At 43.8% G+C, this 16,097-nt stretch overlaps 1 protein-coding gene across 7 annotated transcripts in view; it reads left to right on the top strand.

Annotated features, from left to right (window-relative positions):
- PLD1 (phospholipase D1) overlaps positions 1-16,097 on the top strand; it is a 125,772-nt gene that overhangs the window by 70,482 nt on the left and 39,193 nt on the right. For all 7 annotated transcript variants that reach the window (XM_038416834.2, XM_043492206.1, XM_043492207.1 and 4 more), the window contains 5 exons: positions 868-1,020; positions 1,670-1,819; positions 3,197-3,280; positions 7,366-7,447; positions 15,018-15,128. In XM_038416834.2, coding sequence (XP_038272762.1) covers positions 868-1,020; positions 1,670-1,819; positions 3,197-3,280; positions 7,366-7,447; positions 15,018-15,128 — 580 coding nt within the window. The remainder of the gene's footprint in view (positions 1-867; positions 1,021-1,669; positions 1,820-3,196; positions 3,281-7,365; positions 7,448-15,017; positions 15,129-16,097) is intronic.

A 16,097-nucleotide genomic window follows, 5' to 3' on the forward strand; every position in this document is an offset into this window, starting at 1 on the left:
GCCTTTATAAATAACACATGAGAAACTCAAACTAGAGTGTGCTGCTCCCACAGTGCCCACAGGTATTGCAGGCTACCAAAATAATATTCCTGGCTGAAGAGAATTTTTGCTCCACCTTGTCCATTACGCAGGCACTTGGCTGGAAACCCCTGATGGCCAACAGGTATATTTCTATTAATGTTCCCAGACACTAAAGCCTAAATTTCCAAGGACTTAAACAGGAGGTGGTCATACAGAACCTGGTTCCCACTGTAATGGCATACCTGAATTTGGTAGTGCACATCACCATTCAAATGCATAAAATGGACTTGTATCTATCGTACATACTTATATAGGCCCCAGCACCTCACAATTTTTAATGTATTTATCCCAGTGCTGTTATCCCTGATTTACAGATGGGGAAACTGAGGCACAGAGAGGCTAAGTGACTTGCCCAAGGTCACACAGGGACTCTGTGGCAAAGCAGAAAATGGAACTCGGGTTGCCCAGGTCCCCATCTAACACCCTAACCACTGCACCATCCTTTCTCTCATTTAACTGCTGATTTGAGCATCAGATGTAGGGTTTTGTATACCATCCGTTGCTGTAAACACCTCTCCAGAGACTGATTCTCCTTTCCCTTTCATCAGTTTTACACTGGTGTAACTTCACTAACTTTAGTGTAATTCCACTAACAATCAGACACCAGCTCTCTAAACCTTATTGCAAAGAAACTGCCCCAATGGGTCACAAACCCTTCCTTGCCTGCTTCGGATCCTGATGATGAATGGCTTGGAGTTCTCTCCTGGGGACCGCTGTTCACTTGATATTATTGGACGGCTCTCATTTTTGAAGTGAATTTGAGATGAATGTTGTCTCCCCTGATAGGTGGTTAGTAGTGAAAGACTCTTTCCTAATGTACATGAAGATGGATAGCGGAGCCATTTCCTTTGTCCTGCTGGTAGATAAAGAATTTAGCATTAAAATTGGCAAGAAAGAGACTGAAACAGAATATGGGTTGCGGATTGACAATCTTTCCAGGTGAGAAATGCATATTTTATTTTGACCACTTTTTATTCCAGTTTTTCACTTAAAAATTGGCTTCCTTTAATTAAAAGGGGGCCATTCCCTTATATGCAGGATGTGTTAGCAACTTGTACCTGCTATAGTGAGTCAGCATGGTTCAATGAGCATCTCCCTTCAGAGTTCTAACCCCATCTACCAGGGAGGAATGCCAGAAGAATCCAGCCACCCTATTTTTGTGAGAGAAGAATCCAGATCAATAGGACAGTTCCTCAGCGGGTGTAAATGCTAATTTAATTTTTTTTTAGCATCCATGATATCATATTCTGCTCCCAGTTACACTGGTGCTATCTCATTTAAATCAATGGGGTTGCACCAGTGTAAGCAACATTTGGTCCATGATGTGCAAAACATGCAGGTAATATCTATCTATTGTTTTTATAGGTTGTCAGTAACTGTGGTCTCTAGGTGCTGAAATATTATTTTTTTAAAAAAACCTCGGCTAAGTAGCTGGCTATTAGCTAAGTAGCTGGCTATTGGTCACTTTTGCTTAAACAAAATGTGATTGATATTCAGTTCCCATGTCAACATGTTTCAATAGCCAGAACTAGGCTAAATAGAAGTGTGCTGCTTACTCATTGTTTTCCGTTCTTTGGTTATTTTCCAGGTCATTGATTTTGAAGTGTAACAGCTACCGACATGCCCGGTGGTGGGGACAGGGAATAGAAGAGTTCATTCAGAAAAATGGCAAAAACTTCCTAACACATCACAGATTCGGGTCATATGCAGCTATACAGCAGAATACGTTGGCAAAGTGGTAAGATGGTCCCTGCAGTAGTAAGAATATGCTCTATCTCCCATTGAAATCAATGGCAAAGCTGTCATTCTCTTCAGTGGGAGCAAGGTCATGGCCCTAGTGATTTATCATTCACATTTAAAGAACATGGGTGTTTGAATTCGCTGACTAGACACTATAAATCACTATGGGAGTATCAAAGATGCATCTTCCTTGTCTGATCTGCAGAAAAATATTAGGGTTAGTAGCATAACCATTTTGCTCCTGTTATGACTTTGTTTTGCAGTGGTCAGAGCTTCTAGATTTTTTATTTTTGCTGAGATTGGACACATTAGTGGTTTATTGATATCTTGACGCACATGTAACTCATAGTAAAGCTTAGCAAAGTAAACAGTATGCTTATGAATGGAGAACAGAACACTCTCCTTACTTTAGAAGCTGCTACTTTCACTTCTTAGCTTGACTATTGGTTTTGGGTAAAATTTTCAAAAGCATCTAAGTAACTTAGGAGCTTTTGAAAATTTCATCCTGCACCTCTTTCATCTCCCTTCTCAACAGCCTTTCTATAAAGCAGCTCCTCTGATTCTGGCATGGTCACATCTTCCCCAATCTCAAATGAGAGAAGCAAACACAACATCCAGTAGAAAGTGTTTGTAGGGTCCAACCCTAATGCTGTATTCTAGTGTTACCCCTCCTGAAAGCTGGGCCCCATTGTGACAGTGGTATCAGTCCACTGCTGAATGGTATCATGTATCTGGGATCTTGCAGGTGGGCTTCCCAGTGGGTTGAAATCAGTGACATGGAGTTTGGGTATATTCTAAGTGTAACTTGGTTTTTTGATGCACATGCACCAGTTCTGAAATGAGATGGTCAAACAGCATGCAGAGCAACCCCTCCTTCCACAGCTCTTAGTCCTATTCCACTGTCTGGTTCCCCGAGAACTCTGTCTCAAAGACTCCAGTCATAGCCCAAGGCAGAGAGCAACCTCTCCTGCTACTCACACAGCTCCATCTATCCCCTGAAGCTGCCTCTACATCAAAATCTTGCATAATCCAAAACGAACATCACCGCTGCATATCTTTCTAAGACTCAAAACTCGCTCACACACGAAGAAAAAAGAATGTGGAACACTACATATAACAGGGTCACCTGGTTATGCCTGTTGCCATAACAATATTTGATTGTACTGGTTTAATTAAGATATTAACAATGATGTGAAATTCTCCTTGCATGTTGTCCTACTGCATGAAATTGAATGTGTTTGCTTTTGAGAAAGTCATTTAAACGATATTTTCATTTGCTAGTTTAGAGTACTGAAATTTTTTCCACAACTACATGTGGAATTCTCCATGTGATTAAAAGAAAAATCCAAGTATTGTGTGTGTTTGTTTTTTCCAGGTATGTAAATGCAAAAGGGTATTTTGAAGATGTAGCAAATGCCATGGAGGCAGCGAAAGAAGAAATTTTCATCACAGATTGGTGGTTAGTATTTCCGCATTTGGATTTTCTCCAGCAGTCTCTGTGAGAACGTTCATTACAATGCTGCACTATTCAAAGGCCTTACAGTATGGAAACTAGCAATGACGCCAGATGGTCTGGCAGCACATCCAAACCTCTCACAGTGAGGGTTTTCATTCAAAGGCCTTTTCAGGAGAGTTGGCAGCAATAGTGCATGCTTAAAATCATCAGTTTGGGTGTCTCCTTCTGAAGAATAATCTTGAAGGGCTGCATGGTACAGTGAGGCACCACCTGCATTGAGAGTGGTAAGGGGCTGCATGGCCTCCCTGGGAATGTCTCGGGGAAGCAGAAGATCTCCCAACACAAGAGGGAATTTACAAATTCGTACCCCACTTAGACAATGCAGGACATTCCCCTACCACCACATTGTATGGCAGGCCAGCTCTGCTGACTGCCACCTGGGGTAACAAATCTTTGTCCCTCCCCCTCCCCATCTTTGGATGGACCTCTGAGGGGAGTAATTAGGGGCTGCAGATCCGCTCAGCTCTCACTCCTCCACATGGTACACCTGCATAAGACTTAAGCATAATGTAGCCCTATGCTGTTCATTTAGCAGGTATTGTTCTTTGCTGTGCAACATTTACAGTTGGAGGCAGAGACCATTTTTCTGCACCCACCCAACTTCCAGAATGGAGTAGTTATTGGGATTGAGAGTGCTTTGGCTGGATCTCTTTCTCCTGTAGCTAGTGTGATGGGTTGGACCCCCCTTTCGGGGTGCCACCGGATGTGCTGGGGTCCGACTGAGCCCACGTATCCAACCAGCTTGGGTTTTCCTTATTCTGTGTTACTGTGACAGTCTCTGAAACCCCTTTCCAGCACACACAAAGGCAGGGACCCACCCAGCTGTAGAATCACACAGAGTCTGTGATCAGCTGTCTGTGGGAAGGCTCAGCTAGGGGAATGCCCAGAACTTCTGTGCACACACTCTCTGGAGTGTTCCAAAATTATATTGTCTTGTGCTATATAGAGATCTATACAGCGTAAGCTCATAAAAATTGCTCCCTCACTCAATGTGGAGGGAGATATGCTCAGCTCTTTGCCCATCCCCCTCCCCCCAGTTATGAATTGCACAAACTCAGTTTTGGAATAAACAAAAAATAAGTTTATTAACTACAAAAGGTAAATTTTAAGTGATTATAAGGGATAGCAAACAGAACAAAGCAGATTACTGAGTAAATAAAACAAAACATGCAACCTAAGCTTAATTCACTAAAGAAACAGGTTACAAATAGTAATTTCTCACCCTAAATGTTGTTTTAGGCAGGTTGCAGAGTTTTTGCAGCTTAGAGTTCCAGATATTTCTCTTCATAGGCTAGATCCCTGTCTCGGCCTGGACTCAGCCCTTGCCTTTCCCCAGATTAGTTCCTTTGTTTCTTCTGGTGCTTTCAGTAGTCTTCCTTTTTGGGCGGGGAGGCAATGGAGAACAGTGATGCTTGACTTATTTCCCAGCCTTAAATAGGATTTACATAAGGTGGGAATTCTTTGTTTCCAGTGGAAAAATACCAGCAGTGTCCAAGGTGGTACTCCATACCAGGTGACATTATCACATGATCTTGCAGTGTTAAAGCCACTATGAGACCAGGTTTATTTGTAATTATTTGTATTTATTTATAATTTGGAAGGAAGGAACTCCAGGAAGATGAAAAATCAGCATCTTCAAAGACCCATTCTACTGTCTATCCTAACGGCCCATACAGGCTGATTGCCTACTGTCTGGTGGGCATTCCCCAAGTGCACACACAGTTGTAATTGTTACAAAGTCAATATTACTAACCTCAGTACAGAACCTGCATACAAATTGGATAACCACATTGAGCAAATCATAACCTTTCCAATGATACCTCGCATGACCCATCTCACATGAAACATATCTTAGTTATGCCATATTCATATTACAACAATATTCTTATTAAGACTGTGGGGTGCAGTGTCACAGTTGGATGTTGCTGGGGATCTCTAGTTCCTTTTGTGTAGTCCATGTATGTGTCAGGCCCTGTGGTTAATGCAGGCCATTGCTAATCCCGGAGGACAAACTCCTGAGTTTGCTTATGAAAGTTGTGTGAATGATGATGCAGCTTAGAAAATAGTTGCTTTGCAGTGCACACCCTAGAGGAGGTGTTTATCTTCCATTGGGTATGGCTGTGACTCAGGTCAGCAAGAGGCAGGGTGGGCAGTCCGCTCAGCTGTAGCAGTGTGGCAGTGTACCTCAGTAATGGAATCCCCACACATGTTAAAGAAGAGGCTGCAAGGAAGCAGTCAGGAAGGGCTCCACTGAAATATTCTGTTGGGATGTGACGGTGATAGTGCTGCTGCAGGATGGGCCATGTTGTGACCCCCACCCCCTTTTGGTGGTGCATGCTGTGCATATGCAATTCCAATACTGGCCATTTGTACTTTTCTTGCCAGCTTCTGGTATGCCATCCTGCTGATGCCATCTGTCATGAGCTTCAGCACACACCACCAACGCCTCTTCTTATACCATGTTTCCTAGCTGCGGATGCTTGGCCACTCAGTATCGCACACTAGCCTCAGTGACTTCCTTGTTGGGGCAGGCTTTATCTTGTACTAGCAGCTGGTACGCCTTCTACCTGAGAAAGGATGGTCTTGTGATCAACACCCAGGACTAGAAGTTAAAATGTCTGGATAGCTTTGTTGTCTGATCTTGGACAAGTCACTTAACATTTCTGTGCCTCTGTTTCTTCATCTTTTACTTGGGCCTATAATTATTTCTCTACCTCATAGGCGTGTTTTGAGTCTGACCCAGTCATGTTTGTAAAATACTTTTTGGTTCTCAACGGTCCTATAGGAATGCAAAGCATTATATTAGTCCTCACTAACATGAATCTGAATCCTAAAAAGCCTATAAATAAGCTTCAGCACATACGGTATCAGACAATTGGAAAATTACATTTCAGTCCCTGTGTCTCCTGCCTTATACAAGGCAAGAGTCAATTGTTATCATAGCTTGGAATTGTGAAACTTACTGGGAAATTACAAAAATTTAGGAAGAGAAATGTTGCTGTCAGAAGCATGTTTTCAGCAATATGCTTTAGTCAAAGTTACTGGGGTCAACACAGGAGTAACTGGATGAAATTCTGTGGTCTTGTTATAGAGAAGGGCAGATTGCATGATCTAATGGTCCCTGCTGGCCTTAAAATCTGTGTATCAGTGAATGCTATCCTGATGTGAAAGAATGGCACCCTATCTTGTGCGGTAGGTAGCAAGGAAAAAACTGTGCAAGTCTGAAATCTTCAAATAGTCTAGGTGTCAGGAGGGTTGGAGTTCTGAGTGTTTTCTTTTAACCCCCAAGTTATCTACCAGGAGTAAATTTTTTTCTGCATGAGAACTTACTCTTTTCTGTATGGAGTCTATCTTATGCATCCCCATTCAGTTTGGTCACACTGGGTGCTGAATGCAATAACCAGATCTCTGTCGATGATAGATCGTTGGCCGCTGTGCTACACATGGGACATATCAGCTGTTGTATACGGCACCATTGTTAAAAAGCAAATAACAACAGTTCTGCAAAAAAATTAATTGTGGGAGAGCAGACTTCACACCTAATGAATAAACTTTTTAGTTTCTCTGCCATTATTGGAGTTGATTAGGTCAGCGGTTCTCAACCAGGGGTCCAGGACCCCGTGGGAGGCCGCAAGCAGATTTCAGGAGGTCTGCCAAGCAGGGCCAGCATTAGAGTCTCTGGGGTCCAGAGCAGAAAGCCTAAGTCCCACCGCACGGGGCTGAAGCCCAAGGCCTAGAGCCCCACCACCCTGGGGTGAAGCCAAAGCCTGGGCAGTTTAACTTCACAGGGGCCCCTGTGGCACGCGGCCCCAGGTAATTGCCCTTCGTGCTACCCCCTAACTCAGGCCCTGTTATTTATATGCAAAAAACCAGTTGTTGTGCCACAGGTGGGCCGTGGAGTTTTTATAAAGTGGGGCGAGGGGAGGGCTCAGAAAGAAAAAGGTTGAGAACCCCTGGATTAGTTGACCTTACACATAGTTTTCACAACACAGAATGTTTCTTTTTGTCATCTGTTTTTTTTTTTTTAGGCTGAGCCCAGAAATCTTTATGAAGCGACCTGTGGTAGAAGGAAATCGCTGGAGACTAGACTGCATTCTCAAGAGGAAAGCGGTAAGTGGGCTGTGCCTACAGGCTAGCTTAGGCCCTGATTGCCGTGAACCCCATGATGAGGCTCCAGGCAGGCACGGGGCGGCTTCATGCAGCTCCTTGCAGGGGTGGGGGTCTCAAAGTGCAGCTTCGCTCCTTTTTGTTCCTAAGTGATCTGCCCTTCCTGCTTTCTGTGTGCAGTTAGAAGCCCCACCCAGGTAGACTCGTGCGTCATTGCAAGGGCACAGGGCCAGCGAGAGCAGCAACAGATCGAAGATGCAAGGGGAGGATGGAGTGGGAAGCTCAGTGCTGAGGGCTAGGGCTGGTAGCCAACCAGCTGAGCAACATTCAGTGCTACACGCCACTCTGCTGCAGTTTTTGGAGGAAGGAGGTGTTTCATTCCTTATGTTCTTCAGCTGGCTCAGCTTTCAGATGGAGAGTTGTGGGGATGCCAGGGCATAGCACCAGTGCGACTTCCTAAATGCCCCCAACAACTTTTCTTCCGTAGGGGAGGAGCTGTTTCTCTCTTCCCCCAGTGGCTGCTCCAGGTTTCTAGGGCATTGGTACAGCTGCTCATGCTCTGCCCCCGAACTCTTCTCCCTCTTCGCTGTAGGTAATTAAGAGACATTGGGCTAGGCTTCTCACTGCAGTTACTGGAGTCACACCAGGGCTTCACTTGGCCCATGGGGGTGACCAGTCTGCCGGGGCTGGCAATGCAGAGACAGTTCCCTTCATTCATGTTATTTCCATCGATGGTGATATATGCATCTGCTTCCAAAACTGGCTCTTATTAAGTTGCTGATGGTGCCACCCACCTTCCAAGGAGATAAAGATCTCCTTAGAGAGTCATGCTGTGGTGTGTATAACTTATGTCTAAACTAGAGGGGGCTTATCAGCTTATTAATTTGTAATGATGAATTATGCTAAATGGGTCCATTCTGTGTAAATCTAGAGGTCTTAGCTTAAGTAGTATAATGACTGAAAGTCACGCACTACAACAGTGAGCTACTGTGTGCAGGGTAGGATATTTCTTATTTTAGTAAGGAAATGCCTATCAGCAATAGACTTGCTCTTAGCATTTCCCGACCCTGTTAGCACCAGTGCAGCTCCACCCAGGACCTGCTCAGAGCAGGTTTAGTGAGAGTTGTTAAATTGCCTGCGGCTGTCTGAAGCTTTGGCTACACCAGCACTCTCCCTGTTGCTACTGCTGGTTTGACTGCTCCAATGAGAGCAACCGGGAGGAATTCTAGTGAAGTGAAGACTTATGTAGACAAGGCCCCAGCCAAAAAAAGGCAGGAAGGTGATAAACTTTCTCCCTCTAAATGTGACTTGTGTTAATGTGACTGGAGAAACACTGGGAACTTCTTTTTTGGTAGTTCACCTCATTTTCTATCCCTATCCTACTACATCATTCCTTTGCCCCCATCCCTACCTTATCATGGGCTAGATTGTCACATCCTTTGCTTTGTCAAAAAGGGGAGTAAGGCCAGTTGTGTCAGGCCAGCCCTTACTCTCCTGCTTAGCCCTGCTCAGCTTCTGACTCTAGCTGTAAGCAGGGGAGCAGGAGCCCCGGGCCTGCTCCTTCCCATTGCAGATAAGCAGAGAGGGGTAGGGGAGTGGTAGGATGTTATACCCAAGAACATAGTGTCATTAGAGGGAATTGAGGGGGTTTTAAAAGTATAAATGATGTAAGATACGAACATGTACAAACTGGGTCAGGTTCCTTTGTATTGGATGTGATGTGGAACTTGCAGACAATATAGTCATAAAGATGACTCAGAGTCCTGAACTCTGATTCACATTTCAATGGAGGCAGAATAAGCAAATGGGTACATAGCAGGCCTCTATGCTCTGATAGCTCTCTTATATTTAAGACTTGTCCTTCTACTGTAATCTCTTTCTCTTTCTCTCTCTCTCTCCTTGTCCTTGTTTGAAGCATTTCAAACTGCTGATGACTTGATGCCCTTCCTTGTGTCCAGTGTAGTTTTTTTGTACTACTGATGCTTTGAGGTGCTGAAAGGATGTGCTTCCAAACGTGTGTTAGCACTTAGGGACAAGGAACAGCACCACCAGACTTATTGAACTTTTTAGTTTTAATTTCTCCAGTATCTCAGAAATCTCATTAGCTATTGAGATTGGAAAATAGATTGATGCATTTGTTGTCGGTTCCAGAATGTTTTTCCTGCAATAACAGGTCTGTGTATTCAGCCTGAAGATTTTTTTTTCATGTCTCTGGATGAGCAATGGAGCCACAGAGAAAAGGTGCCAAGCGTGATTTTCTATAATGCTGGATTACATTTCAGCAGGTTTGCCCTGGTCCAACTAATGAAAATACTTGAGTTCTGCTTTGGAAGACATTACCAGTGACTCAGTAGGAAGACATGGCCAACTGAAGACGATACAGTCATCTGTGAAAGGGGTAGAAGCCTTAAAATAATCTTTGATACCCCCATTCCACAATAGTCCTTTTAGTAGCCAAAAGAAAAAAGACAAACATTTTGCTTCTTTAATTTTCTCTAAAGAACTTTATTAATTTAAAATGATTTTCTTATCACTTAAATCAGCTTCTGTACCAGACTACTGGAGGATAGCTAATCTGATGCCAATTTTTTAAAAAGGTTCCAGAGCCTGGCAATTACAAGCTGGTAAGCTAAGCATCAGTACCAGGCAAATTGGTTGAAACTATAGTCAATGGATCACTATAGTAAAGTAGATAATGGTATAGAGAGTACACTAATAGAGTTTGCGGACAATACCAAGCTGGGAGGGGTTGCAAGTGCTCTGGAGGATCGGATTAAAATTCAAAAACATCTGAACAAACTGGAGAAATGGTTTGAAGTAAATAGGATGAAATTCAATAAGGACAAACACAAAGCACTTCACTGAGGAAGGAACAATCATTTGCACACATACAAAATGGGAAATGACTGCCTAGAAAGGAGTACTGCGGAAAGGGATCTGGGGGTTATAGTGGACCATAAGCTAAATATGAGTCAACAGTGTAACGCTGTTGCAAAAAAAGCAAACATCATTCTGGGATGTATTAGCAGGAGTGTTGTAAGCAAGACACAAGAAATAATTCTTCCGCTCTACTCTGCGCTGATTAGGCCTCAAATAGAGTATTGTGTCCAGTTCTGGGTGCCACATTTCAGGAAAGATGTGGACAAATTGGAGAAAGTCCAGAGAGGAGCAACAAAAATGATTAAAGGTCTAGAAAACATGACCTTTGAGGGAATATTGAAAAAATCGTGTTTGTTTAGTCTGGAAAAGAGAAGAATGAGAGGGGACATAAGTTTTCAAGTACATAAAAGGTTGCTACAAGGAGGAGGGAGAAAAATTGTTGTTCTTAACCTCTGAGGATAGGAAAAGAAGCAATGGGCCTAAATTGCAGCAAGTGAGGTTTAGGTTGGACATTAGAAAAAACTTCCTAACTGTCAGGGTGGTTAAGCCCTGGAATAAATTACCTAGAGATATTGTGGAATCTCCATCATTGGAGATTTTTAAGTGCAGGTTAGACAAACACCTGCTGGGAATGGTATAGATCAGTGGTCACCAACCTGTTGATCGTGATTGACTGGTCGATCCTGGAGCTTCTGCCAGCCGATCGCAAGCTTCGGGCCGCTAAAAGTCTGGTGGTGCAGTGGGGCTCCAGCAGGCTGTGGCTGGCAGCTGGCACATCTCTGTGGAACTGACCAATGGGAGCCGTGGGGATGGCACTTGTAGGCGCAGGCAGCACACAGAGACCCACTTCCCCCTTTTCCCTGCAGGGGCCACAGAGATGTGGGAGCGGCATGGGGCTAGGGCAGGCTGGCAGCCTGCCGGAGCCCCGCTGACCGGGAGCCACCTTTAGTAAGCGCCTCCTGGCCGGAGCCTGCACCTCACACACTCTCCTGCACCCCAACCCCTTTCCCCAGCCAGAAACCCTCCTGCAACCAAACTCCCTCCCAGAACCCACACCTCTCACCCCCTCCTGCACCCCAACCCTCTGCCCTAGCCCTGAGCCCCCGCCTGCACTAAACTCCCTCCCAGAGCCTTCACCCCTCATCCTCTCCTGCACCCCAACCCTCTGCTCCAGCCTGGAGCACCCTTCTGCACCCAAACTCCCTCCCAGAGCTTATACCCCTCACTCCTGCATCCCAACCCCCTGCCCCAGACTCAGCCAATGCACACCCCACAGTTGAGAATGTTACACTGATTTGTGACAATCCCTGAAGGATTTTGGATCTATAAACCACAAATGACACTAATAAAAAGTAAAACTCATGAAATGTCCAGTGGATTCTATGAGATTGGGTACAGTGTGACCATATGACGCATGCACCCCAACTCCCTCCCAGAGCTTACACCCTTCACTTCTGCAGCCCAGCCCCCTGCCCCAGGCTCAGTCTGAAGCCCCCTCCCACACTTCAAACCCCTCAGCCCCAGCCCAGAGCCTGCACCCCCTCCCACATCCCAACCCACTGCCCCAGGGGAGAGCAAGCAATGGAGGGAAGGGAGAATGGAGTGAGTGGGGCGGAGCCTTGGGGAAGGAGCAGGACCTTGGGAAAGGGGCAGGGTAAAGCCTGGGTTCGTCTTAAATTCAAAAAGTGATCTTGTGCATAAAAAGGCTGGAGACCATTGGTCTAGATAATACTTAGCCCTGCCATGAGTGCAGGGGACTGGACTAAATGACCTCTCAAGGTCCCTTCCAGTCCTATGATTCTAAAGAACAGAATTATCAGATACATAGATGAACATTTGTTGGGGAAGAGTCAACACGGGTTTTGTAAAGGGAAATCATGCCTCACCAACCTATTAGAATTCTTTGAGGAGGTCAACAAACGTGGACAAGGGCAATCCAGTGGATACAGTGTACTTGGACTTTCAGAAAGCCTTTGACAAGATCCTTCACAGAAGGCTCTTAAGCAAAGTAAGGAGTCATGGGATAAGAGGAAAGGTCCTTTCATGGATCAGTAACTGGTTATAAAGACTGGAAACAAAGGGTAGGAATAAATGGTCAGTTTTCAGAATGGAGAGAGGTAAATAGTAGTGTCCCCCAGGATCTATGCTGGGACCAATGCTGTTCAAAATATTCATAAATGATCTGGAAAATAGGGTAAACAGTGAGGTGGCAAAGTTTGCAGATGATACAAAATTACTCAATATAATTAAGTCCAAAGTTGACTGCGAAGAGTTACAAAGTCACAAAACTGGATGACTGGGCAACAAAACGGCTGATGAAATTCAGTGTTGATTAAATGCAAAGTAATACACATTGGAAAACATAATCTCAACTATACATACAAAATAATGGGGTCTAAATTAGCTATTACCACTCAACAAAGAGATCTTGGCATCATTATGGATTGTTCTCTGAAAACATCTGGTCAATGTTCAGCGGCAGTCAAAAAAGCTAACAATGTTAGGAACCATTAGGAAACGGATAGATAATAAGACAGAAAACATCATAATGCCACCATATAAATCCACACCTTGAATACTGTGTGCAGTTCTGGTTTCCCGATCTCAAAAAGGATATATTAGAAATAGAAAAGGTACAGAGAAGGGCAGCAAAAATGATTAAGGGTATGGAACAGCTTCCATATAAGGAGAGATTAGAAAGACTGGGATGAGTCAGCTTGGAAATGAGACGACTGAGGGAGGTAATGATAGGAGTCTATCAAATTATGAATGGAGTGGAGAAAATGAATAGGGAAGTGTTATTTACCCCCTTCACATAGCACAAGAACAAGGGATCACCCAGTGGAACTAATAGCAGGTTTAAAAGAAACAAAAGGAAGTATTTCTTCACACAACGCACAGTCAATCTGTGGAACTCATTGCCAGGGGATGTTGTGAAGGCCAGGACTATAACTGGATTCAAAAAAGAATTAGATAAGTTCATGGAGGATCAGTTCATCAGTGTTTATTAGCCAAGATTGTAAGGGACACATCCCCATGCTTAGTGGGTGTCACTAAGCCTCTTGACTGTCAGATGCTGGGTCTGGATAACAGGGGATGGATCACTGGATGATTGCCATGTTCTGTTCATTCCCTTTGAAGCATCTGACACTGGCCACTGTTGGGAGACAGGATACTGGGATAGATGTACCATTCGTCTGCCCAAGGGTCCATTCTTATGTTCTTGTTTTATGGCAGTTGGAGCATATCTACAGGTCATGCCCACTGAAAGAATCTAGCTTTATTTTCCGTATCAACATAGGCGTCCCTGTTGCTATAAATAGCATGAAAGTATTTGCGTAGTGTGTAGAAGAAATAATTGACACACTAGGGCCCATAAGTGGCTGGTAACTCTGTAGGAGCAAAGCTATGCTCTGATGTCCACAAAGCACTTCCCTGGACTTCATTGGCCATTGGCTTGGTGGGTAGAATATGACCCATAACATGGAGAGGGTCTAAACTGTTAATAGAAGCTTTAGAGAAATGCAGGTTAGTGGCTTTTTAAGTCAGTGTGAAAGACCCTTAGTTTGTATAATTTGGCATAGCTCCACTGAAGTCAGTGGAGCTACACTGCTTTGCAGTAGCTCAGCATCTGGCCCCATATGTGTGGCCAAACTATGCTAAGGGAAATATGCAGGCCAATGGAAGATAGACATGTGGAGGAAGATAGTATTCAGTGTGTGTCAGGGTGGCAGAACTGAGTCTCCAAAAGGCACATTAGAAGTGTGTAAAGTAAAGGAACCTGTTGTAAGATTGGTGCTGACTCAAAGTGACATATTTTTCATGTAGCACATGTTCTGAAACACATCTGCACAATAATGCCCTTCTGAAGGCTCTGAGGAGTCCTACACAATTTGAAGGGACACTGGCAACCTGAAGTCCAGTCCCTTGGAAATGCATTGAAAGTCAATAACTGTGGTCTTACAATCTCATGGTGCTATTTCTTGTGTTGTATTCTCTTCAGAGCAGGGACTGTATTCATATCTATTTGTATAATGGCACCTCCAGGCCTACTGCTGCTTCACATGGTGAAGTCCAGATTGAACAGCTAACTCTTCAGGGAAGTGCTGAAGTGCAGTGCAGAGAGAAAGGGGAAGCTGAAGTCTTCCACTGTATGAGGAATGAACAAGCTGAGGGTTCTGTCTTGATATTTTCACTCAAACAATTCCTGCAAATAAAATATCCTAAAAAATCTAAAATGTTTTCACTCGATCTTACAGATTCAGGCAGGGCGAGCTGGCTTTCTTGGCATTGTAGTTCAGAGGTCTGAGTTAGGCATAGGTGAGATCAGCCTGTGCCACAAAAATCCTACACTACATCATTACAGAAAATCCCTCATAACTTCTCATGAGGGAATAGTCCAATCCCCCAAGGGGCTCGGTGCCTCCTGTGAGCTGCTGAGCACCTTCAACTCCCATTCTTCTTAATGGGAGCTGAGATTGCTCAGCACATTTCAGGATCAATCTGGGCGCCTCTGACCGGGAACTGACCTGTTGGATGTATGATCTCAACCTGAGCTTTTCCCACAAAAACAACATGTGCACTCCCCTTAGCCTACCATCCCACTAAATCCAGAAGTCTGGGGTTTTCTTGCTTTTGTTGTTATACCCATTTCAATATGTGCTTGCCATGCATTTACTTTCTTTTCTAATAGCAACAAGGAGTGAGAATTTTTGTAATGCTCTACAAAGAGGTGGAACTTGCTCTAGGAATCAACAGTGAATACAGCAAGCGGACCCTAATGCGCCTACATCCGAACATCAAGGTATTCATATACCATGTAACCTTTATGAAATACATGCATGTTCATTGCCCTGTGTGTCTAACATCAGCTCTCCAAATCTGGGGGAGAGATGAGGAAACTCATGGCAATGAATGAGAAATGCAGTTTGCAATCACCATTACAAGGGAGAATATTTTTTGAAGCCAGATCCACATCTGGTTCTACTCTATAATGGGCACTGTACTTGATTGTGGCAGCTCAGGTACCTCTAAGTTATAATTATATATAAATATATTTAGCTTAGCCTTGACAAGGTTCCATTAATCAACAAAACATTCACATAGTTCAAAACAATTTTGTTTTATATGGCAAGTTAATGAAGTTAGAGCAAGTGGAAAGTTAAACTTGGATGTGGGTCTGAGGAAACATCCTTTCTGCTCACACACAGACTGAGCTAGCTAAGAGTCTGGCTTTAAAAAAATCTACCAAAATATGTGCACTTATATCCACATTCCTCAGCATCCCTTTATGCCAAAATATATTGGGCCTGGTTCTGATCGCCCGTGGTTTTAAAACCAGGCGTGATTCTACTCAAGTCAATATTTGCAGTTATGCTTTGAAATAAATAAATGTTGAAATTATCTATCACACTCTGTCATTTTCAGAAATAAAGAAAATGAGCCTGGTTCTCCTCTCATTTACTCTGGTTTGAAATAGCCATCAACAAACTAACTATCAAATGAAATGGCCAGCTTTTTTACTGAAATACTTAGAGCAGCAAAAGCACTACTGTGGACACAGCCATATCGGCATAAAGGTGACTCATTCTAATATAGTTATGCCCCTTCCTAAAAGGGAATAGCTGTACCAGTAGAAAGCACCTTTATGTCATTGTAAATGTGTCCACACTAGGTGATTTGTACCACTTTAACTATACCGGTGTAGTTAAAACGGTACAACTGTCTAATGTGGACAAAGTCCTAAAAAAAAAAAAAAAAAGCACTTTGTTTG

Source organism: Dermochelys coriacea, chromosome 9 (assembly GCF_009764565.3).
Source record: "Dermochelys coriacea isolate rDerCor1 chromosome 9, rDerCor1.pri.v4, whole genome shotgun sequence".
In the NCBI taxonomy this organism is placed as follows: Eukaryota; Metazoa; Chordata; order Testudines; family Dermochelyidae; genus Dermochelys; species Dermochelys coriacea.